The 26,018-nt window shown below is 42.1% G+C and overlaps 1 protein-coding gene across 1 annotated transcript in view; it reads right to left on the bottom strand.

Moving 5' to 3' along the window:
• The window catches only part of zfpm1 (zinc finger protein, FOG family member 1), a 161,686-nt gene that overhangs the window by 74,357 nt on the left and 61,311 nt on the right, over positions 1 to 26,018 (bottom strand). Inside the window, exon 2 of the mRNA XM_088997553.1 lies at positions 5,188 to 5,334. Coding sequence (XP_088853679.1) covers positions 5,188 to 5,334 — 147 coding nt within the window. The remainder of the gene's footprint in view (positions 1 to 5,187; positions 5,335 to 26,018) is intronic.

Raw genomic sequence — 26,018 nt, forward strand, 5'->3', positions numbered from 1 at the left:
GGTGGAGTATGCCCACAACACCCTGGTCTCCACAGCCACAGGTCGGTCCCAGGACTTCAGCCGAACTAGGGCCACGCTTCACGGGTCACTTCCCCATCGAGGCCATCCTCAGCCCGGTCTCGGTGAGGCTCCGGCTGCCACCCACCATGCGGATCCATCCAGTTTTCCACGTGTCCCTCCTCAAGCCAGTGGGGACCAGCTCCCGAGCCCCCACACCCGACGAGTCGCAATCACCTCACCAGTGACATGATTACGAGGCCTCACTGTGTCTTGTGCTGGCAAGTTCAAGAATTTGCTTTGCCCGAGGAAATTGTTAGCCACGATCGCGTAAGTTTGGTGCTTTCCGGGATCGCGAATGTGCTGGACGGATTGCCCCGCTCACCTTCTTTTCTCGCGTTTTATTCCGCATCCGTGGAATCATCGGACTCGCGCCTTTTGTTGTAATAAAATCTCTGTCTACGGGACTCGAAGTGGATGCAGATGACATTGAAGAGCTTGTTGCTGACGATAATGAGGTCCTCAACACAGAGCATTTGATTTGCCTTCAAGAGGACAAGCAGAAGCAAGCTACTCAGGAATTGTCATCTGAGGGCGAGGAGGAGGAGATGGCTGCAGCATCAAGTGAGAGCAAGTGGAATGATTTGCAGGCTTTTATTGAACAGTTCGATCCAGAAAAGATTATTGCTATGAGAATCATCAACATGATGAATGATAATGTGATGCCTCAGTTTTGTAAGACCTTCCAAGTCTGAAAGCAACAGGTGTCAATTAAGAGCCATCAACGACCATCACAAATGTAAATAAAGTGACTTTATTATATAGTGCAGTGTATTTCTTTCATTACAATACAATAGCACATTTATTATACATAGAATAAGGTATATCGTGTGTAGTTTTAAGGCTTATTTAGTTGAAAATTATATGTTATGGAGACCTGGGAACGGATTATTCTCATTTTAATGGTTTCCTATGGGAACAATTTTTTTGGGATACACACTTTTCACCTTACACACTGTCACACTGGGAACCATTTAAGTTCGTAAGCCAAGGTCTCACTGTATTCACATGCACACACGCACACGCACACACACACACACACGCACCCACACACGCACACATTATTTTAGCCAACTAATGATACACTTGCTTCTCTGCAATCACAGACATATACTGTACTGTATGGAGAAAGTAGAGTCAAACATCTAGCTTGTGGATACACTTTTAAACAAAGGAGACTCGACTCATGCATCCGGTCTCTCAAGGCCAAGGTGAAACATGAGAGAAAGAATGTATGAGTCCAAACATGTCCAATTGAAGTCCAGCCAAGTACCATATATTCAATTTCTGTCTCCTCTCATGGTGGCGACAAAGCCACCATGATCTCTCTCTCTCTCTCTCTCTCTCTCTCTCTCTCTCTCTCTCTCTCTCTCTCTCTCTCTCTCTCTCTTTCTATCTATCTATATCTATCTCTCTCTGCCCCTCTCTTCCTTCCTCCCTCTATCTCCCTCTATCCTTCTCTATCCCTCTCCATCTGTCTCTCCCCATCTATCTCTATGTCTATCTCTCTCTCTCCCTCTATCATCCTCTATCCCTCTCCCTCTCTATCTCTGTCTTATTAACTTTTTTTTCTGATGAAAGAAGGTTTGAATGTTTTTGTAGTCCTAAAACTCAATATTCTGTGGGTCCTGCAATTTCAGTGAAATGACAAAAACCTTGGCACTGGAGTGGACACATTTTAGCACATCAAGCAGTGAAGGAGTTAATCGGTTTGTTTTTAAATGTTGTGTAAGGCACACTGAGTTGCCTTGTGTATAAAACGAAGCTGCATGGAATTGCTTTCTAAAAGAGCACATGCACTTGTGTGAATTTGGTGAAGTCATTCACTGTCTGTTCGGCTTGTTGGTGTGTGTGTGTGCGTGTGTGAGTGTGTGTAATAGTAACTTCTACAAAAACTGGAGAGTTGTATAGATAGAACTGAATGCATGGTTATTGTGGTGGTTTTAGAATGTGTTTTTCTTGCTAGTTATCGGATGTGCTTATCGCCTGAGTGCGAGTGTGCGTGTGTGTGTGTCAGCGATTTTCTCTCTCTCTATATATATCTCTGTCTCTCTCTCTGTCTCTCTCTCTCTCTCTCTCTCTCTCTCTCTCTCTCTCTCTCTCTCTATCTATCTCTCTCTGTCTTTCTCCCCCCCCCCTCTCTCTCTCTCTCTCTGACTTCCCCCTCCTCCCAGCCTCCCCCCCCAGATTGTGGATAAGAGACCTTGCCTTATTAGCCAGCGTAGGACAGATAAAGACCTAGTATTGATCCCAGGTTGAAAGAGCAGGTTCGTCAAACATGTCGGATTTATAGTAAACTGATAATGGCAGCGCTGTGAAACCAAGGAACCCCAGAGAAGAGTGTGAAGGGATGGTGCATGTTGCGGCCCTCAGAGAACAAAAAAAAGATAAAAGGGCTTCACTGATGACAAACTTAGAACATGTTTTGTTCTTTTATATTTCTTCATACCATAGCCTACCACTCACCTTCTTTTTGCATGCGCGCGCACACACACACACACACACACACACACACACACACACACACACACACACACAAACACGCACACACACACACACACACACACACACACACACACACACACACACACACACGCACACACACACACACGCACACAGACACACATACACACAACCACACACAGTTTCCTAATCTCTAATCTTGTCTTGATTAGCACCTGACAGAATTTCCATGGCTTTATCAAACCAACCAACCCAACAGACGCTTATCACTCCCAGCCTCAAAATTTCACAAGTGGAGGAATTTTTGAGATTACAAAAACACAGCTAGCGAAATCTTGAATAAGTCAAAAGAATATGACTGAACACTCTGCTATCAGACAGGACAAGCAGGAGGCATGGGATAAGAGGTGCATTGAGGGGACAGATTTACGTGTCTCTAGATGGAGCTTCAGGATTTTATTTTAAAGGAAGATATATTTTTAAAATATAATGAGGGTCCACTTGAGTACATGTGAAAGAAAAAATAGTTTGATTGAACACTCCATATTGTCCCTCATTGTGAGTGTGGATGGTCATTAATTTCTGTGTGCCCTGAAAATTGGCTGGCAACTGGTGCAGGGTGTCCTACGTCTACTGCCTGAAGACAACTGGGATAGGATCCGGCAACCCCCGTGACCCGAGTGAGGATCAAGTGGTTCAGAAAAGGAATGAATGAATACATGGATTTCGACTGATTTGGAAGACATTGTGTTCTATTGTGATGTAAGAATGCAGCTGACCAAAAGAAAGACAGTGTTCGTTCAGCTGAAAAAAAGAGGCTTGTTTCTGTCTCTTCCATTTATTGAGACATCAGCATTGGAGAATAGCAAAATGAGAAAAAAAAAACCCTGAAGAGGACCTTTTGGCAAAGGCATTCATAATTTAAAGTGTGGCATCACAATATACTGGACAGTGATACCTTGGCTTACGAACTTAATTGGATGCCAGACAGTGTGTAAGGCGAAAAGTGTGTATCCCGAACATTAATGTCCCATAGGAAACCATTAAAATGAGAATAATCCGTTCCCAGGTCCACATAAAACATGATTTTATACTTTATAATTTTCTAAGCCTTTTTTTTGTATAATAAATGTGCTATGGTATTGTAATTAAAGAAATAAACTGTATAGTATAATAAAGTTGTTTGATTTACCTTTGTGATGGTCGTTGATGGCTTGATGGAATGGAGTGGCCATTTTGAGGAATGATTCCTAGTAAGCTTTGGCAGCTTTATCGTCAGAACTGGCTGCCTCACCATTGTAATGATATGAGCAAATTGTATTTGCATGTTCTACTAGTGATGCCTGGCTTTAGATCAATGGAGCATGCGCACTGCTGCAAGTCAGTCTGATGAGAGCCTACGAGAGCCACACATGTGAATTGCCTTCTCCCTCCAACCAACACAGCTGTCCTAATAAAGAACCTCAACTCTATCCAGGAGTTGTATCATTTACCGACCCCGCTTACACAAAGCAACACAACCATGACGAATGACACTATGAATGTACGACACTTAAAGTTCTCGAACCATCTGTGGCTCGCATTGAAATTTACGAACTTCCAGGTTGCCTCTTGACGATATTTGACTGAATTTGCTGCGCTTTCTCTGCAATAATTTACCTAGTTCCTCATGAATTATGTTCTGTTTAGCTGGGTTGATAGCTTTTTGCATCAAGTGTACAGATGGCTTGTGCGGGTTATTTGTGGAGCATGATTGATGTGATATTTTAACCTTGCAGTCTACACTCTGCCTTTGAACTATCAATAAAGTTGAAACAAGTCCAAATTTGTTTTCTATCCATTTTGTCACTCTCTCTCTGTCGTCTATCCATTTTATTTGCAGCTCTGTGTTTCTATAACTCCCCCCACCCCTCAATGCTGCGTTCTTGACCAATCATGTGCGGCTTTCATCTATTTTTGTTTGCAGCCCTGTGTTTCTGTGTTTCTGCAGCTTTAACGAAGACTGGGGTCGGGGAATAGAGGACAAAACATAGTCTGCGGACATTTCCTTGTTAGGAGAACGGGCTCGTGCACATCACTCATTGTGGCGCTCTGTGTGTATCCCGAAAAATGGTTTGTATACCAAGATTAAATTATCTGGAATTTAACGTTCGTAAACCGAAAACTTCGTTAGTCAAGGCGTTCTTAAGCCTAGGTATCGCTGTATTTGCATTGATGACATCGCAAACATCTAAATAACTACAATAATATTAGGTTGAGTTGGCACTTTTAAACTAGGTGTGTCTTGAGTTCCTTGCTTCCATTGGTCTTCAGGGTGTTTTTGCCGCAAAAGCATCAGCATTTCGACTTTGCCATGTGTGCAGTTAATGGGAAGATAGTCAAACTAACCTTTCTGAATCGGACATGAATACAAACCAAACTCCAAGTACAAAGAAAGTGCAAATTAAAGGTGGTCTGATTTTGGTAGAAGATTATTGCAGATCAGGCCAAAACAAACAAACAAACAAACAAACAAACAAACAAACCAAAACAAATCTATTTACTCACTGGCACTTTCTCATTATTGCATGAATAATTATCAGAACAAAAGTTTATTCGCTTTTAGGTGCGGTAAATCCAGATACATGTCAGTGAAGCTGAGTCAGCTTAATTGGATTGGCATCTCACCTTCATTGTAAATTGGTGTGTAAGGCGGTGGACTAAAGCTGTCCCCCTCTGCTGAATCATCGAGGTCTGAAGCCTCAGCATCCTCTCCTGAGAGGCTCAGGTTGTCAACAATGTTGTCCTCATTGCCGTCAAGCTCGCCGAGGGAACCTGCAAGCCAATGTTGAGAAGTAAAGTTGGTTTATTCATTGGTTTTATTTTTATTCGACTGAAAACTGCCATTGCTAGTGGTCACGTTATCATTTTTTACACTAACTGTACAACTGTTATCGTACTGTATCCGACCTGCTTAGCTCTGCTTGATCTTCTTTTCCTTTCGGCTTATCGCTGCAGCGGTCACCACAACAAATCAGTGTCCTCAATTTTCAGAGGTTTGATTCGCATGTTTGTTTTGGCCAAACTTTTACGGCGGATGCCACTGCTTGATACTTTGCACAATTTTTCGCAGCTGTCATTGGGTGGTACCGCCGCACAACGGTACACTTACATTACGTAGTGTCATTCCGTACTTCTTTGTCATGTACTTGCTTATGATGATACTATTGCAGCCTGTACTACTTGAGTCAAATTCCCTGTGTGTTCTACATACTTGGCCAATAAAGATTATTCTGATTTATTTTTCAAACAGCGACACCACCTAAGCCGATGACAGAGGATTGTTGAGAGCACGGTGTAAAAACCAAAAGCCGTGTTAAATAGAAATGCCTTGTTTGTATTCTATTCCAATTCATTTTCCGAAGCAACCAAACCATTCATTGTACTTAGAACACAGGCGTCATAGGGCTGAGGGCCAAATCTGACGCGCCAAATTATTTTATCCGTCCCGCGAAAGCAAATGAATTTGTGAAATTTCATGATGCTTGCTAAAGTCCGAAATAACATTTCCAATTGTCCCATGTAAACCACAGTAATAGTCGTGATTTTTTTTTTCATTTTAAATTGGAAAACTAGTTATTCATTAATTATTTGTGCACTCTATGTCATATTTCGAGGGGGTTAAACATACTAATGGACTCTCCATCCAAATTTATAACAGCCCTCAAGATGAACCGTTACTACAATGTGGCCCGCTGCAAAAATGACTTTGACAACCTTGAATTAGAGGCATTTTAAGCACTAAAGGAAATTGTCCTTCTACTCATAGCAACAGAAATGGATTACAATGACAGGAAATGCAACGTGTAAAAGCATGAAACAGAAAAATAATTGTAAATTGGATTGGATTGGATTGGATTGGATTGGATTTGCCTTTATTAGTCTCGCAGTGGAGAAATTTACATTTCACAGCAGCACAGTTATGAAAGAAATGAAAGTAGAAAAGCAAATCACAGGTCCACTGGTTTAAAAAAATGGTTTCATGACAGGGACCCGCTGAACAATGTAATCCATGAGATTAATGGCAGAAGACAAAGGGGACCTAAAGCCAAATTGCAATATACCTAAAATTGAAGCTAAAAGATGATTAGTGAAGGGCTAATCTATATCAATTACAATTTCACAATCCCTGCTGACCATAGTAATTATACAGTACTTTTGATCTATTTTAGCCTGTTTGAAGATTACATCTATGAGAAGGGAAGAAAAAAATAATTTTCATGATTAATACCCCCTATTTAACATTAATATATCAGTCTTTTTAAAACAGTACATTGGGAACTTGGAACTGTCTCTTTTTTGCTATATTTCAATCCTCAAATGGGAGTCCTCATTTGCTGGATTATTGCCAGAAAAGAGTTGGTGAAAAACTGAATAATTTAGTCAAGATGGAAATATCTTTTCAGAGGATGTGAGATATTGAGTGAGACATACTCTAATGTGCTGAAATGAGAAAGCCTTATGATCAAATACTTGAAAGAAGGGCAGGCGAAACATTTGAACAATGAATCCAGCGAGAAAGCCACAATTCTGCTTGTCCCACCCCGCAGCCTAAACACAGACAGTTTGAAAATTAATTGTAATTTGGTTGTATCAAACCAATAGAGGGATTGTTGCAGAAGCAAAGCCGTGACTTGGGGCGTATATATTTACAATGCTGAAACAAAAGAGTCTATAATCTATACAAAGCGCACAACAATACCTGTGAATGAAGAAGCTTGTAGAAAAAAGGAGAGGCAATTTGTCTAATTCTGTTAATTTCACTTGCAAAGCAATTAAAAGCAGGCAGAGATAATGCTTGGAAACAATCGCTGCCTGACAAAGTGTTTCTGTCTTTGTAAATGAAACATCTTTAGGCTAATTTCAACTTCCACGCCTGCATGGTTCACTCTAATTTCAGATAAAATTAACACAGCTAGATTTGGACCTTCATACAAGAAAAAGATAGTTGAGGGGGGATGGACAAAAAAAGATCGATCCCGGACACAAGATTTTTAGAATTAGGCCCATGCCGTCTAAGCGCTGTTTTTTCTGGTTTTCAGTATCTATGAGGACATTTTCATACAATTAATTTTGCTTTAATCATAATTGTACAAAGGAACTTCTCTGTATAAAATTCCAATTACATTTTGTGTTTCAAATGTGAGTTTGAATTGAGATTTCTCTTTCCTCATTATAGCTCTGGTTTAATGAATCAATCAGTGCATCACTGCTTTCGGACATAGAATGGGAAGAGAAAAAGTTTCAGCCTTCTTCTTTTATACAAGGAGAAATATCTTCTTGTGTCTTGGAGAGTTGGTGGCAAGGATAGTGGGCGGCTGTAAGTTTGAAGCTGTGCACTTTATGCTTCATTTGCCAGTTAAAGTGTCAAGGCTATATTAATTGTTATTCCGTGATAAGGAAAATTGGACTGAACTAAAGGGAGATGAAGAACTAGTAAAGAAAAATATAGACAGAAGGCGTACATTTATTAACAATTGGGTTGAACAACTGATCAACTAGCACTGAACTTTCTCACTTTTGAAGTAATGGCGCAAAATCCGTAGCTCATATCAAGAGCCTCGAGCGGCCAAATATCTCAACGAAACGATCGTAAGAAAATAAAAGTGAAGTGTTAAAACACTTCACTTCTGTAACACCGAGTTACAAAAACTCCTTGATGCTGGGATCATCGAGCGGGTGACGCATCCCCTTGGATTTCAAACCTGGTGGCGGTGAAAAAAAAGACGAGCGGTCTGCGGTCCTGCGTTGACCTCAGAATGGTTAACAAGGCAGTGATCCCCAACAAATACCCACTGCCCACAGCAGAGGAGTTAGCTGCCAAGTTCCATGAGTCAACTGTGTTCACAAAGCTGGATCTGCGCCAAGGCTACCTCCAGGTTCCCCTGCACCCAGACAGTCGCAAACTTACAGCCTTTGTAACGCACATGGGGGTTTTCCGTTACACACGGATGCCTTTTGGTCTCAGCTCTGCCCCCAGCTGCTTTCAAAAGATAATGGCCACCATCTTCGCAGGCATCCCAGGTGTGGTTGTGTAACTGGATGACATCGTAGTGCATGATGCGTCGGGTGACCAACATGATGACCGCCTCTCCAAGGTGCTGGATGTGCTGGCTCGCCACAAACTCACCCTAAATGGGGAGAAGTGCATCTTTCCGGCATCTGCTATTGAGTTTGTGGGATTTTGCCTGACCGCCGATGGCCTGAGTCCAATACACTCAAACGTAGAAGCGCCTGCCAGAACCCTTATGCCCCGCAGAAGTGTCCTCTTTTCTGGGCATGACAGCCTTCTACTTGCGTTTCCGGTCGAACTACTCCGATACGACCACTCCACTTCGGGCCCTCCGAAAGCAGAAAACCCTTTGGTCGTGGACACCAGCATGCTCGGCAGCTGTTCGCCGACTGAAGGCACAGCTCACCTCCCCACCAGTACTCACCCATTTTGACCTAGACAGCCCAACATTCGTGACTTGTGATGCATCCAACACTTCAGTTGGGGCTGTGCTGACCCACTCCATCATGGGACGGAGCCCCCAATAGCCTTCGCGTCAAGGTCGCTCACTTGAACTGAGCAAAAGTACTTCAGATGAACACTGCAAAGATTAAATCACGAAACACTTGTCCCGATATATGAGAAAATCAAGGTTTATTCATATATGACTATAATTTTTTTACAGCAACAGTTTCATTTGTCTCGTGTCACATAATATGAAACTTTAAAACTATATTTTCAAAACCATGCTTTGTATTGGGGCGGCCCGGTAGTCAAGTGGTTAGCACACCGGCTTCACAGTGCAGAGGTCGCTGGTTCGCGTCCCGGTCCGGCCTCCCTGTGTGGAGTTTGCATGTTCTCCCGCGTGGGTTTTCTCCGGGTCCTCCGGTTTCCTCCCACACTCCAAAAAACATGCATGACAGGCAGATTGACCACTCCAAATTGCCCCTAGGTGTGAGTGTGAGAGTGACTGTTGTACGTCTTTGTGTGCCCTGCGATTGGCTGGCAACCAATTCAGGATGTCCCCCGCCTCGTGCCCGAAGACAGCTGAGATAGGCTCCAGCAACCCCCGCGACCCTAATGAGGAATAAGCGGTACGGAAAATGAGATGAGATGAGATGAGATGAGATGAGATGAGATGCTTTGTGTTCTAGATTAGTGTGCCTTGAAAGAGTATCAGGTATGCTGAAAATGACCAAATGTCAATTTCAAACATGGAAAAAAGAAAAAGAATTGCCTTTCTATGTTTTTTTCTCAATGTTTTGTGAATGCATCTAGGCCAACCACATGTAATATCAGGCAGAATAACTAAATGTTCTTTTATTATATCACGGAAGGTACATAATTGGGGTACTGAAGTCACAGATATGAAAATGTCAGGGTCTCATCGATTTTAAAAGAAGGCATGTACAAAGAAGGACATCATCGCTTACCATCCAGCATTCCAAAATTATTTCATGACAGAGATTATGGGATGAATCAAGAGGGTGAGGACATTTTTGAACAGACAACAAGAATAGTCCACAACCTGACACTCTGGGCCAATATGCACAAAGCATCTGCATATTGGCCACAGTGCCAAGTGGTGGAAAGGACGCCTGACCATGAAGGTCAAAGAGATGTTTTTAAATTTTGAATGAATTTTAAACTGAATGTTTTACAATGCAAAGTTAAAGATAAATCTTCATAGAGTGAAATCTCGGTTTTCGACCATAATTCGTTCCAAAAACCTGTTCTAAAACCGATTTGGTCAAAAAGCGAAACTTTCCCCTTATAATCAATGTAATCGATGTCTGCTTTTTCTAATTGTGATTAAACAATACAAACACACCTGCTCCCAATGAGACACAACACAAGGAAATGACATAAGGAAGCAAAGTGGAGTTGAGTGGTGCATTCAGGTGCGCTCAGTTTGGTCGAGAACCGATTATTGGTTATAAACCGAGGCATAAACTTCTTCTTCTTTTGCTTTCGGCTTTTCCCCTCAGGGGTCACCACAGCGAATCAATGTCCTCCATCTATCCCGGTTTTGTGCATCCTCTTCCCTCACACCAGCTACCTTCATGTCCTCGTTGACCACATCCATAAACCTCCTCTTCGGTCTTCCTCTCGGTCTCCTGCCTGGCAGTCGCGCTCTCTCCTCAGGACATGCCTCGTGTCACATAATATGAAACTCTAAAACTATGTTTTCAAAACCATGCTTTGTGTTCTAGATTAGTGTGCCTTGAAAGAGTATCAGGTATGCTGAAAATGACCAAATGTCAATTTCGAACATTGTGAGTGCATCTAGGCCAACCACATGTAATATCAGGCAGAATAACTAAATTTTCTTTTATTATATGACGGAAGGTACATACACATCTCAGTCTGGCCTCTCTGACTTTCTCTCCAACACCTCTAATATGAGTTGTCCCTCTAATGTACTCATTCCTGATCCTATCCAACCTGGTCACTCCCAAAGAAAACTTCAACATCTTCAGCTCTGCTACCTCCAGCTCTGCTTCCTGTCTTTTCTTCAGTGGCACTGTCTCCAGTCCAAACATCATGGCTGGTCTGACCACTGTTTTATACACTTTTCCTTTCATCCTAGCTGAAACCCTTCTATCGCACATCACACCTGACATTTTTCTCCAGCCGCTCCAGCCTGCCTGGACACGCTTCTTTGCCTCTTTTCCACACTCTCCATTGCTCTGGACAGTTAACCCCAAGTACTTAAAATCCTCCATTTTCTTTATCTCTTCTCCCTGTAGCATCACTCTTGCACTTGGATCCCTCTCATTCACACACATATACTCCGTCTTGCTGTGACTGATCTTCATTCCTCTCCTTTCCAGGGCATATCTCCACATCTCTAGTTTCTCCGCCACCTGTTCCCTGTTCTCGCTACAGAGAACAATGTCATTTGCAAACATCATGGTCCAAGGAGATTCTTGTCTAACATCGTCTGTCAGCCTGTCCATCACCATAGCAAACAAGAAGGGGCTCAGAGCTGACCCCTGGTGGAGTCCCACCTCCACCTTGAATTCCTCAGTCATACCGACAGCGCACCTCACAACTGTCTTACAGTCATGATACATGTCTTGCACCGCTCTGACATACTTTTCCGTCACTCCAGACTTCCTCATGCAATGCCACAGCTCTCTGGGCACCCTGTCATACGCTTTCTCCAGATCTACAAAGACACAATGCAATTCCTTCAGACCTTCTCTGTACTTCTCTATCAGCATTCTTAAAGCAAACACTGCATCTGTCGTACTCTTTTTTGGCATGAAGCCATACTGATGCTCACAAATGTTCACTTCTGCTCTTAGTCTTGCTTCAACTACTCTTTCCCTGAGTTTCATTGTATGGCTCATCAACTTTATTCCTCTGTAGTTAGTACAACTCTACACATCTCCTTTGTTATTAAAAATGGGCACGAGTACACTTCGTCTCCATTCTTCAGGCATCTGTTCACCATCTAAGATCTTGTTTAATAACCCAGTCAGGAATACCACCGCCACCTCTCCAAGACACTTCCATACCTCGATTGGTAAATCATCAGGCCCGAGTGCCTTTCCCCCCTTCATCCTCTTCAGCGCCCTCCTCACTTCATCCTTGCTAATGTTTGCTACGTCTTGGTCCACAACAGTCACGTCTTCTACTCTTTGTTGCTTCTCATTTTCCTCATTCATCAATTCTTCAAAGTACTCTTTCCATCTTGCCATCACACTACTGGCACCTGTTAATACATTGCCATCTCTATCCTTAATCACCCGAACCTGCTGCAGGTCCTTACCGTCTTTGTCTCTCTGTCTCGCCAGCCTGTAAAGATCATTCTCACCTTCCTTGCTGTCTAGCCGAGCATACTAGTCATCATAGGCCTCTTGTTTGGCCTTTGCCACCTTTACTTTAACCGTGCGCTGCATCTCCTTGTACTGCTGTCTACTCTCGTCCGTCCTCTCAGTGTCCCACGTCTTCTTTGCTAACCTCTTTCTCTGTATACACTCCTGCACCTCCCCATTCCACCACCAAGTCTCCTTATCTACCTTTCTTCCACTCGATACACCAAGTACTTTCCGAACTGTGTCTCTGATTATGTTTGCTGTAGTTTGCCAGTCATCTGGAAGGACCTCTTGCCCACCCAGTGCTTGTCTTACCTCCTTCCTAAATGTCATGCAACACTCTTCCTTTTTCAACCTCCACCATTTTGTCCCCACTTCAGCCTTTGGTTTCTTCATCTTCCGCACTGCCAGTGTCATCCTACATACCACCAACCTATGCTGTCTGGCTACACTCTCACCAACCACTACTTTGCAGTCACTGATTTCCTTTAGATGGCGCTGTTGACACAAAATCTACCTGTGTACTTCTGCTTCCACTCTTGTAGGTCACCCTATGTTCCTGTCTCTTCTGAAAGAAAGTATTCACAATAGCCATTTCCATTCTCTTAGCAAAGTCAACCACCATCTGTCCTTCAGCGTTCCTCATCTGGAGTCCAAACCTGCCCATCACCTCCTCATCATCTTTGTTTCCTGCGCCAACATGTCCATTAAAGTCTCCACCAATTACAACCCTCTCACTTCTCGGGATGTTCTGTATGACTTCATCAAAGTCCAACCAAAATTCCTCCTTCTCCGCCAGCTCACATCCTACTTGTGGGGCATACCCACAAACAACATTGAACATCACACCTTCAATTTCTAGCTTCAGACTCATCATTCTATCTGATACTCTTTTTACTTCTAAGACATTCCTAACAAACTCCTCTTTTAAGATAACCCCAACTCCATTCCTCTTTCTGTTTTCACCCTCATCGATTTTAAAAGAAGGCATGTACAAAGAAGGACATCATCGCTTACCATCCAGCATTCCAAAATTATTTCATGACAGAGATTATGGGATGAATCAAGAGGGTGAGGACATTTTTGAACAGACAACAAGAATAGTCCACAACCTGACACTCTGGGCCAATATGCACAAAGCATCTGCATATTGGCCACAGTGCCAAGTGGTGGAAAGGACGCCTGACCATGAAGGTCAAAGAGATGTTTTTAAATTTTGAATGAATTTTAAACTGAATGTTTTACAATGCAAAGTTAAAGATAAATCTTCATAGAGTGAAATCTCGGTTTTCGACCATAATTCGTTCCAAAAACCTGTTCTAAAACCGATTTGGTCAAAAAGCGAAACTTTCCCCTTATAATCAATGTAATCGATGTCTGCTTTTTCTAATTGTGATTAAACAATACAAACACACCTGCTCCCAATGAGACACAACACAAGGAAATGACATAAGGAAGCAAAGTGGAGTTGAGTGGTGCATTCAGGTGCGCTCAGTTTGGTCGAGAACCGATTATTGGTTATAAACCGAGGCATAAACTTCTTCTTCTTTTGCTTTCGGCTTTTCCCCTCAGGGGTCACCACAGCGAATCAATGTCCTCCATCTATCCCGGTTTTGTGCATCCTCTTCCCTCACACCAGCTACCTTCATGTCCTCGTTGACCACATCCATAAACCTCCTCTTCGGTCTTCCTCTCGGTCTCCTGCCTGGCAGTCGCGCTCTCTCCTCAGGACATGCCTCGTGTCACATAATATGAAACTCTAAAACTATGTTTTCAAAACCATGCTTTGTGTTCTAGATTAGTGTGCCTTGAAAGAGTATCAGGTATGCTGAAAATGACCAAATGTCAATTTCGAACATTGTGAGTGCATCTAGGCCAACCACATGTAATATCAGGCAGAATAACTAAATTTTCTTTTATTATATGACGGAAGGTACATACACATCTCAGTCTGGCCTCTCTGACTTTCTCTCCAACACCTCTAATATGAGTTGTCCCTCTAATGTACTCATTCCTGATCCTATCCAACCTGGTCACTCCCAAAGAAAACTTCAACATCTTCAGCTCTGCTACCTCCAGCTCTGCTTCCTGTCTTTTCTTCAGTGGCACTGTCTCCAGTCCAAACATCATGGCTGGTCTGACCACTGTTTTATACACTTTTCCTTTCATCCTAGCTGAAACCCTTCTATCGCACATCACACCTGACATTTTTCTCCAGCCGCTCCAGCCTGCCTGGACACGCTTCTTTGCCTCTTTTCCACACTCTCCATTGCTCTGGACAGTTAACCCCAAGTACTTAAAATCCTCCATTTTCTTTATCTCTTCTCCCTGTAGCATCACTCTTGCACTTGGATCCCTCTCATTCACACACATATACTCCGTCTTGCTGTGACTGATCTTCATTCCTCTCCTTTCCAGGGCATATCTCCACATCTCTAGTTTCTCCGCCACCTGTTCCCTGTTCTCGCTACAGAGAACAATGTCATTTGCAAACATCATGGTCCAAGGAGATTCTTGTCTAACATCGTCTGTCAGCCTGTCCATCACCATAGCAAACAAGAAGGGGCTCAGAGCTGACCCCTGGTGGAGTCCCACCTCCACCTTGAATTCCTCAGTCATACCGACAGCGCACCTCACAACTGTCTTACAGTCATGATACATGTCTTGCACCGCTCTGACATACTTTTCCGTCACTCCAGACTTCCTCATGCAATGCCACAGCTCTCTGGGCACCCTGTCATACGCTTTCTCCAGATCTACAAAGACACAATGCAATTCCTTCAGACCTTCTCTGTACTTCTCTATCAGCATTCTTAAAGCAAACACTGCATCTGTCGTACTCTTTTTTGGCATGAAGCCATACTGATGCTCACAAATGTTCACTTCTGCTCTTAGTCTTGCTTCAACTACTCTTTCCCTGAGTTTCATTGTATGGCTCATCAACTTTATTCCTCTGTAGTTAGTACAACTCTACACATCTCCTTTGTTATTAAAAATGGGCACGAGTACACTTCGTCTCCATTCTTCAGGCATCTGTTCACCATCTAAGATCTTGTTTAATAACCCAGTCAGGAATACCACCGCCACCTCTCCAAGACACTTCCATACCTCGATTGGTAAATCATCAGGCCCGAGTGCCTTTCCCCCCTTCATCCTCTTCAGCGCCCTCCTCACTTCATCCTTGCTAATGTTTGCTACGTCTTGGTCCACAACAGTCACGTCTTCTACTCTTTGTTGCTTCTCATTTTCCTCATTCATCAATTCTTCAAAGTACTCTTTCCATCTTGCCATCACACTACTGGCACCTGTTAATACATTGCCATCTCTATCCTTAATCACCCGAACCTGCTGCAGGTCCTTACCGTCTTTGTCTCTCTGTCTCGCCAGCCTGTAAAGATCATTCTCACCTTCCTTGCTGTCTAGCCGAGCATACTAGTCATCATAGGCCTCTTGTTTGGCCTTTGCCACCTTTACTTTAACCGTGCGCTGCATCTCCTTGTACTGCTGTCTACTCTCGTCCGTCCTCTCAGTGTCCCACGTCTTCTTTGCTAACCTCTTTCTCTGTATACACTCCTGCACCTCCCCATTCCACCACCAAGTCTCCTTATCTACCTTTCTTCCACTCGATACACCAAGTACTTTCCGAACTGTGTCTCTGATTATGTTTGCTGTAGTTTGCCAGTCATCTGGAAGGACCTCTTGCCCACCCAGTGCTTGTCTTACCTCCTTCCTAAATGTCATGCAACACTCTTCCTTTTTCAACCTCCACCATTTTGTCCCCACTTCAGCCTTTGGTTTCTTCATCTTCCGCACTGCCAGTGTCATCCTACATACCACCAACCTATGCTGTCTGGCTACACTCTCACCAACCACTACTTTGCAGTCACTGATTTCCTTTAGATGGCGCTGTTGACACAAAATCTACCTGTGTACTTCTGCTTCCACTCTTGTAGGTCACCCTATGTTCCTGTCTCTTCTGAAAGAAAGTATTCACAATAGCCATTTCCATTCTCTTAGCAAAGTCAACCACCATCTGTCCTTCAGCGTTCCTCATCTGGAGTCCAAACCTGCCCATCACCTCCTCATCATCTTTGTTTCCTGCGCCAACATGTCCATTAAAGTCTCCACCAATTACAACCCTCTCACTTCTCGGGATGTTCTGTATGACTTCATCAAAGTCCAACCAAAATTCCTCCTTCTCCGCCAGCTCACATCCTACTTGTGGGGCATACCCACAAACAACATTGAACATCACACCTTCAATTTCTAGCTTCAGACTCATCATTCTATCTGATACTCTTTTTACTTCTAAGACATTCCTAACAAACTCCTCTTTTAAGATAACCCCAACTCCATTCCTCTTTCTGTTTTCACCATGATAGAACAACTTAAACCCTGACCCTAAGCTTCTAGCCTTGCTCCCTTTCCACATGGTCTCCTGGACACACATTATGTCTACCTTCCTTCTCTGCATCATGTCAACCAGCAAGTCTTTTATTGAGAACCTAGAGCGACCGAGGAAATGTTTATTTATTTTGCATTCAATTCAAAATGTGTGCTAACTTTTAAATTGACGGCCCAATAATTCATCTTAGATGTGATTGTGTTCTGAATACAAAAATAAATCTGCATCACAAATCGGTATAATTATGTAAACACATTTGGTAAACATGTAGGACCTGTGATAGAGGAGAGTTGATGAAATAATTACTAAGCCTAATTACACAACATATACATCTACTGTTGCATGGTAAACTATACCTACACATTTCAGTCCATTATTATTATTATTATATAATGTCACATCATATCAGTTATCCATTTGTCAGCCCATAATTATACTAACTTTTTATTTAAGAAAGAAATATTATAGTGCAGGGCGGCCCGGTAGTCGAGTGGTTAGCACACCGGCTTCACAGTGCAGAGGTCGCCGGTTCGCGTCCCGGTCCGGCCTCCCTGTGTGGAGTTTGCATGTTCTCCCCGGACCCGCGTGGGTTTTCTCCGGGTCCTCCGGTTTCCTCCCACACTCCAAAAACATGCATGGCAGGCAGATTGACCACTCCAAATTGTCCCTAGGTGTGAGTGTGAGAGTGACTGTTGTATGTCTTTGTGTGGCCTGCGATTGGCTGGGAACCAATTCAGGGTGTCCCTCGCCTCGTGCCCGAAGACAGCTGAGAAAGGCTCCAGCAACCCCCGCGACCCTACGGTACGGAAAATGAGATGAGATGAAATATTACAGTGCATTGATCTACAATGGTAACGGATCACAGATCACAAGGTTGTAGACAATCTATGAATTCAAACTAAAACTGTCTTCTGAGCTTTCGACAGAATGAACCAATTAAACAGTCAATTCTTTGCAATCGAAAATTTCTCATGCTAAAAGATGTGAAGGTGGGGAATGTGGACATGCCTCAGCAAAGTACACAAGTTAATTACTCATGACGAGTCAACATTTCCATCCATCCAATTAACCCATCCAACCCATCCATCCATCCATCCATCCATTTACTCTCTGTATTTGCTGATCATCATAAGAGTCACCTATCCTGGTAGACTAATGAGAGGTGTAGAGTTTGTTTGTCTACATGTGCCCTGTCATGTAGACAAACAACCGTTCATGTCGACCGTAAAATATAGTCTTGTGGAATGCAAGCAGAAACCGGAGAACAATCCCACACACGAAAACCCAAAGTCTCGATTTGAACCCGTGACCTTTGACCTCTGTTGTAATTATAATTGGCCTAAATTTTGTATTGGGAGTGGCATCGTTGTATTGGGAATGTATTGCATTGTTAACAGTGTTTTACACTGCCTCCGATGATGGACAAGAAATCCCTAATTCACACACGCGCACGCACGCACACACACACACACACACACACACACACACACACACACACACACACACACACACACAGACACACACACACATACTGATGGTGTGAAGGTATATCAAGGTGAACATTGAAAGCAGGACTTAAGGGTGTTAATGAATCGAAGCTCTTCCTGTCTTCCTGAGCAGCATCAAGATGAAACTGAGAAGAATTTCGTCGAGGGGGAGAATACTTGAGCAGCTGCTCAGGGACTGTCGCTGCCTGTCTTAGAGAGGCAAGAGGAGAGGCAGAACAAAGTGATGCCGCTGATGAAGGCACCCAAGATACTGCTTTATTAACTCTCCATCCACATCAAACCCGCGGCAGGCAGCTCGGTGATTAAACGTTGAGACAACACACATCAAACCTGTATGCTCAACAAGCCTGATTAAACAGACACAAGCACCGCTACTCTTACACTAATAACCCAACACATGGGGGAAAAAGAAAATGAGAGTGGGGTGTACTTGTATCAGGCAGTCATTGAGTGAGAAAGAAAAAAAACACGAGGAAAGGGTATTTAAAGAAAGACAGGAGAGTTTGGGAATGCGGCAGACGTGACCAGAGTGCCGCCACTTATTGATCAATGTCAAGAGAAAGATGGTCATTCAACTTTTCGCTCCCTTTCGCCCCTGCGCTCCCTGCTACCAGCCCAAACTAAATCTTCAGAGACCTCCTCGAGAGATATCATATTGCAGTGTACAGACTTGAATTAAAATTTAGTATTTCTGCGATCATAACGCAAATCATTTTTTGCAAATTCACACGCTCTAGTAAAATATTTGAAAGTTCAATACATCCAATATTTAGCCAAAAAGTTCCGCTTGACATGTTTATCCTGCCATCTTTTTATCTTCACAATGGTCGTCAGGCATATCAGAACCTAGCCCAGCTGTCTCTGACATGATCTGGTTGGCGACCAACGGGTGGCCCTGTCGGCCCCGCCTGCACCTGCACAGGTACTGGTCGTCCCGATCAGTAGCGGACTGCCACGTTCGAATTGGCGACCAATGGGTAGCGACGTCAGCCCTGCCTGCAGCCTCGCAGGTGCTGGTCCTTTTAATCAGTGACACTTAAAAGAACTGCCGGCACGACCATCCGGTGTCGGTTCATTGTTTGTTGCATGCTTTGTCTGCAATCGCATGCATTGTATGCTGTGCATGTGTTTGTTTAACCTTGGCGGACTTTTACTCTTGGTCTTCTTTTGGTACTTTTTTGGTATTTTTTCTGTTCAGATGATTTTGATGTTTTACATTTTGTTCCTGCTGACCTTTAATTTAATAACATTTGTCAAACAACCTCCTGCTCCCTCCTGCCTACTTTTTGGGATCCGCACCCGCCATCACCACCTTGCAAACCGTGACAGTCTCTGTGCAGTAGGCGGAACTACCTGAACTGTTTGCCAGCCAATCACAGGGCACCCAGAGATGAACAACCATCCACACTCACACTCTCATTTAGGGACAATTTTCAGCATTCAATCAACCATGTCTTTATCATGCAGGTGTAAACTGGAGTACCTGGAGAAAACATGCAAACTCCACGCAGGAAGGCCAGAGTTGGAATTGAACTCTGCAACTCTGCAATATGAAATCCAAACTTTTTATTCACATGAAAATCAATGAAATGGTTTATGAACTTGCATGCTGTAATTTCATCTGTGCTGTATGTCATGCATATTAGCATATTTGACAATAAAGCTGACTTTAACTTTTGACTTTGACTTTCACCGTCATCTGCCCTTCTTTGAAGGTGTCGGACGTTTCGCTCCTCATCCAAAAAGCTTCGTCGGCGAACTAAAATTGTGCTGGTAGCTCTGGCCCTATATATATATCCCTAATGGACAGTGGTGGTGGTGCCAGACCTCTGCTTTGATAGGTCCCTGCTCTAAGATTGGGGGAAGCAGTGGACAACTCACTGAAGCTAATCAGATTACTTATTTTGTTTTGTCTGATTAAGACTATGACTGGTCCTGATTGCCCCATTTGCTCTGGTGTGATACCAGAGCAAATCAGCATACTCATCAGCTTCACCAGGCCTATGCGGTAACGATCTAAGAAGTCTGTTATCAAACCATCTATTTTCTTTAGCTAAGATTTTAGCCTCACTGTCGTCAAATAAGTGTCTGCGATTCTTTTATGTGCATATGTACTGCATGATTTTAGTGAGTAATTTGTTCCACAATTCAGGGCACCAACTGAGTTTCTTATAAGCTACATACGCACTACTGCTCACACAATACATGTTTTTTTCTGTGACAAAGCAGGCTGGTGTGTTGTGCTGGTGTTGAAAGTCAATTGGGAGACATTCCATTTGTAAATGTCACTATTAAAACTTTAAAATATGGGTTGTTTCATAGTTTTGTAGAATACAGTGAACTACGGCAAGATTAGACATACACATAGATGATTGTGCGCATGTTTTTTTTAAAAAATGTTCCCATTATTTTGCATTATCTTTTGTTTTTTGTTTTTTAGGTGAACATTGAAAGCTAAGGGTGTTAATGAATCGAAGCTCTTCCTGACACTGAGCGGCATCAAGATGAAACTTATTTGCTGCGCACCTCCATTTTTTGCTGACATTGCACATTGATTGTTTAAATGACATTTTTATCCTGCCCATCTGTCACAAAGGTCGCTTGGCCTATCAGAACCTATTCCAGCTGTCTCCGTGTAGAAGGCGGAACTACCTGAACTGGTTGCCAGCCAATCACAGAGTACACAGACGAACAACATTTCATACTCACACTCTCATTTAGGGACTTTTTTTATGATGGTTTAACATTCTTTCAAGGGGCTGGGGGATTACACGTAGCGTTTTAGCCGGTCTGGTCTACCCCAAGTTATCTCAGCCAGATAAAAATCTCTTTTATGTATTATTTATTATTCACAAAAGCCCAATTTATTGCTACAACAATTAAGGGGGGTGATTTGTCATTACAATTATTGCATTGCATTATGGACCATAGAATAGCTTTAGAACTAATATGAAAGTCCAGAAATAATAATAATAATAATAATACATTCCATTTATACACGCCTTTCAAAACTCTCAAGGACAATCATCATCATAATCATACGACTACTACTACTCCTACTACTACTACTACTACTACTACTACTACTACTACTAATACTACTACTACTAATAATAATAATAATAATAATAATAATAATAATAATAATAATACTAATAATAATAATAATAATAATAATAATAATAATAATAATAATAATAATAATACAGTAAAGTCTCGTTATATCGATATTGGATATATCGATAGTCCCGGTTATATCGATACTATTTCTATGCACGCACGGAGAAAATTACATGCAAACAGGGTCGGATATATCGATAGTCACGGTTATATCGATATTTTTTCGGACTCCCTTGAATATCGATATAACGAGACTTTACTGTAATACATAATAATAATAATAACAATAATAATGATAATGATAATAATAATAATAATACATAATAATAATAACAATGATAATGATAATGATAATGATAATGACAACAACAATAACAATAACAATATCAATAACACTAACGATAACAATAACAATATATAATAATACATTTCATTTATAAGCGCCTTTCAAACCTCTCAAGGATAATCATCATAATCATACTACTTCTACTCCTACTACTCCTACTACTACTATTACTCCTACTACTACTACTACTACTACTACTACTACTACTACTACTACTACTACTACTACTAATAATAATAATAATAATAATAATAATAATAATAATAATAATAATAACAACAGAGGTAGTGCGTTCATTGGCCGATCCAGCCTCCCTGTGTGGAGTTTGCATGTTCTCCCCGGGCCCGCCTGGGTTTTTTGCTCCTCCCACATTCCAAAAACATGCATGGCAGGCAGATTGAACACTTGAACAATTGTCCCGAGGTGTGAGTGTGACTGTTGTACGTCTTTGTGTGCCCTGCGATTGGCTGGCAACCAATTGAGGGTGTCCCCCACCAAGTGCCCAAAGACGGCTGGGATAGGCTCCAGCACCCCCCGCGACCCTGATGAGGAATAAGCGGTACGGAAAATTGATGAATAATAATAATAATAATAATAATAATACATTATTTTCCACTCTTTTCCTCGTAAGAAATAGCACAATACATATTTGTTTAACATTTACTAAAATGGTTTGAAAATATATAAGAATCGTTGAGATGATAGATAAAATTGCATTTTTAAATAACAGTATTCCTAAAAACAATACAATCCACATGGAACTTTTTTTAAATAAAGATCAAATACCTACACTGGAACTTAAATACCACGACTTCAAAGGAATTCAAGGGCTCTTTAGCACAATTGCCTGCATGTTTAAATGAAGAACATCTTTCGGTCTCTATCCCTCATTCTCCTTTCTGACCTGCTGTCTTCTACATTTCTCTCTTTATCTTTCTCATCTCCTCTTTTACTTTATTCCTCTTTGTGGCCCTTTTAATATCTGCTCTGCTGTCTCCCCATTCCTGAGAGCCTCACCTTCCTGTTCCCTCACTCTTTCCCTTCACCTCTCCTCCTCCTCTTACTTTTCAGGGAAAAAAACGGAGTGACTGGGAGCATCACTCTGTGCGGATAGCTGGGAGCCGTTGGCGGTTATCGTCTCCTGCAGACTCTCTCTGCCGGTCTGATCTGTCTCCTCTTCATTAAGCAAATACGCCGACGTGGAAATGAAAACATAATAGCTATTTGATTTCCAGCGAGATATTTTGCATATTGGTTCGGAGCTGATAGCGGAATTTCATCAAGTCTTTTTTTTTCTCGCCCCCCTCTCAGTCTCTCCCCACTCCCTCTCACGCCATCATTGCTGCCACTGCACCCCCCACCTCCAACACCTCACCTTCCCCCTTCCATCCATCCACACACTTTAAAAACTGAATTACTGAGATGGGCCGACTTTCAGAGAGATTTCTTTGCATTGCTGGGAAGGGGGGGGGGATCTGGGTCCACAGGAAGACTACTTAAACGATTAAATACCCCCAATTCTCATCTCTTTTCTTCTGCTTCTCCCTTTTTTGATAACAAGGAAGAAAATTTAAAGAATTCACAGTGCTTTAGGTTGACTGCACTAATCAGAGATAGGAGGGAGAAAATTAACTCCTTAATGAGCAGAGCTGTCTCCCCGATAAAGGTCCTGGTGAGACAGGCAAGTGGGCCACTGGCTGAACCTTGGGAGGGAAACTGTAAAGCGGAGATGGAACGTGATAGAGCTGGCTGGTGGACGGCTTGTAATCGAAACAGAATGAGTGAGACTTGACACCATGCAGAGGAACAATTAAGTTTTGCCTTCTTTTCCTCTGAGGAGACATTTGCTTATGGAGGAAAAAGGGAGGAAGATAGTGACATAATCGCGATACCGGCCTCAGAGCATCACAGCTACCCTTCGAGTATTGCCTCAGCACCAGATGTGATGAATGGCTCTGTCGTGGGGTGTATCCTTCATGCCCCACTGAGAGGAAAAACCACTGTAGGACTGGGAAAGAGGATCTGAGGCTTATTCACCACAGCCATACAGGATCTGATAGTCCAATGTCTCTCACCAGGACTGTTCATTGCCCATGAACCCAAAGAAACAAATCACTACGCGGCTGTGTTGCATGTTTGAACACTGTGTTGCTTCAAGCCTGATAGCAGTGCTGCCCTGTTAGAAACTCCAGATTGTGTGGCATTGCATAACTTACAGTATGTAGATGTGAAAGCTAAAATGCACTGCATTGTCAAAAAAGAATCTTAATTGATGAAAACTAACCTTTTGACTTTCCACCCCCCACCCACCCCCCTCACACTGTTATCACAACGATTGATTCCATATCATTTAACCACAATGCGATAACGAGCACTAAAGGAAAAAATTGTCAAGTTGCATCTGTAAGGTCATCTGCCATTGAAAAAAACCCTGCAAATGTCATGACACCCCTTTTTGTTTAGTTTTTCATTATGCGATGATCTCAAAGCAAGCCCATTGGCACTGCAATGTCATTTTCAGTTGACGGCAGTTGGTATATAAAATGGTATTCCCTGAGATGGATAAAAATGCATAAATCTTATTATTGCGCGTGGTACAAATGGTTGCAAAAATTTGACGTGACTTCTGCTTTCAGGCTTTTGAATCACTAGGTCTTTGTCTTAATTGATAAATCTGGGCCAACTGTGTGCCAAATGTCATCACACATTCATTTATGGTGAGTTGGTATTGATTTGAACGTGTCAGATTTTTAGGTAGAATTATGTTTTACTTGCCATCATAGGCCATGGTTGTTAACTTGGTAGTGGAGGTTCGACTGGATGAAAGAGTCAGTCATCTCAACTACACTGCTATTAAATACAAAAACATTTTTTTTAGTTTGATAGTATAAATAATGAAGCAAAAAGTTGAACGTCTCTCAGAATGCCAAGAATGTCATCAGCAAATTTGGTGGGAATTGTCTTGATATTTAGGGAGTCATGAACATTTTACACGTCACATCAATACTGATATGTTGTCGGTAACATGTAAGAGATGGTGCATGTCATATTTCATCACTTCTGACAGAGATTTAATCGGTCCTATTTGGCTGCTACAAAGTCAACTCTCCGCTCCCCACATCATCTCTTCTTTCATCGGTATCTTCAAATACCCCAGCTTATTGAGTATGGCACGTTTTGTTCGAAATGGGAAAAAGGATTGGTAAAATATTGAGGGAGAGCGCAAACAAACGAGAGAAAAAAAACACGTCTGTCTCACAGAAATTACATCTGACCGTGAGCAAGTTAAATTTCTTATTGAATATATTTTCTTGCCAAAAGAAGTAATGCACCAAATATTGGATTGATGTTCAGTCCTATTAAATGTGTTATAATATTGCCTTATTGTAACCATACAACATTTAAGTGTTAAAATAAGCTGAGATTTATTTTGCCATTAAATATATATCCTGGCTAGAAAAAGATTGACCAACACCGTTCCGGCTAATGATGTGATGTCTGAACACAAATGTACCTCAATTTTGTTTTGATTGGTGTTTTTTATTTATTTCATTTTGTTTATCAGGTGATATTTCTTAACTCATTCACTGCCAGACGTCCAGTGCCAGGGTTTTTGTCATTGTTACTCGAATTCCAGGACCCACAGAATATTGAGTTTTAAGACTACCTAAACTTTCAATGCAGCATAAGAAACCTTAGACTCTCTTCTTTCATCAGAAAAAATATTTAATTCCTAAATTATATTGGTCTGTAGTTACTGTATATGAGCTTGAAATGAGGGTGGTTGTCCAAAATACAATGGGATACATACATATGTTTATATAGCGTTTTAACAAGTTGAACACAGTTGAAGCTGGAACAAAGAGCAAACATGGAAAAAGGGGAAATGCTTTCCCTTAGTGAAAAGGAAAAGCATTGCCAGAGGTCTGGCCAGCGTTTTATGGGCACCCAAGCGAGAAACAAAAGCCGAACTAATTCGGGAATGGTGCTTGACGTCAAATGTTCAATTCCCGAATAAATTCGTGAATGGCAGTGACTGTGTTAACAGAAAGCCAAAACTTAGTCTACTTGGTAGTTCTTGAGGACATTTTTTATGCAAATCATTTGCCATTACTACAGTTACGTCACAGTTGCAAAACAGTATTTTGATAGAAACACAGTTTCTGCTTCAATAACATTAGACTGTGCTGTTATGATAATGCATTACATTTTAAGCGCCTTCAAAGCTCTCAAGGACACTTTACAGTCACAGACAAGCATAGGT

This window comes from Hippocampus bargibanti, linkage group LG05 (assembly GCF_051943395.1).
Source record: "Hippocampus bargibanti isolate YZ-2025 linkage group LG05, ASM5194339v1, whole genome shotgun sequence".
Classification (NCBI taxonomy): Eukaryota; Metazoa; Chordata; class Actinopteri; order Syngnathiformes; family Syngnathidae; genus Hippocampus; species Hippocampus bargibanti.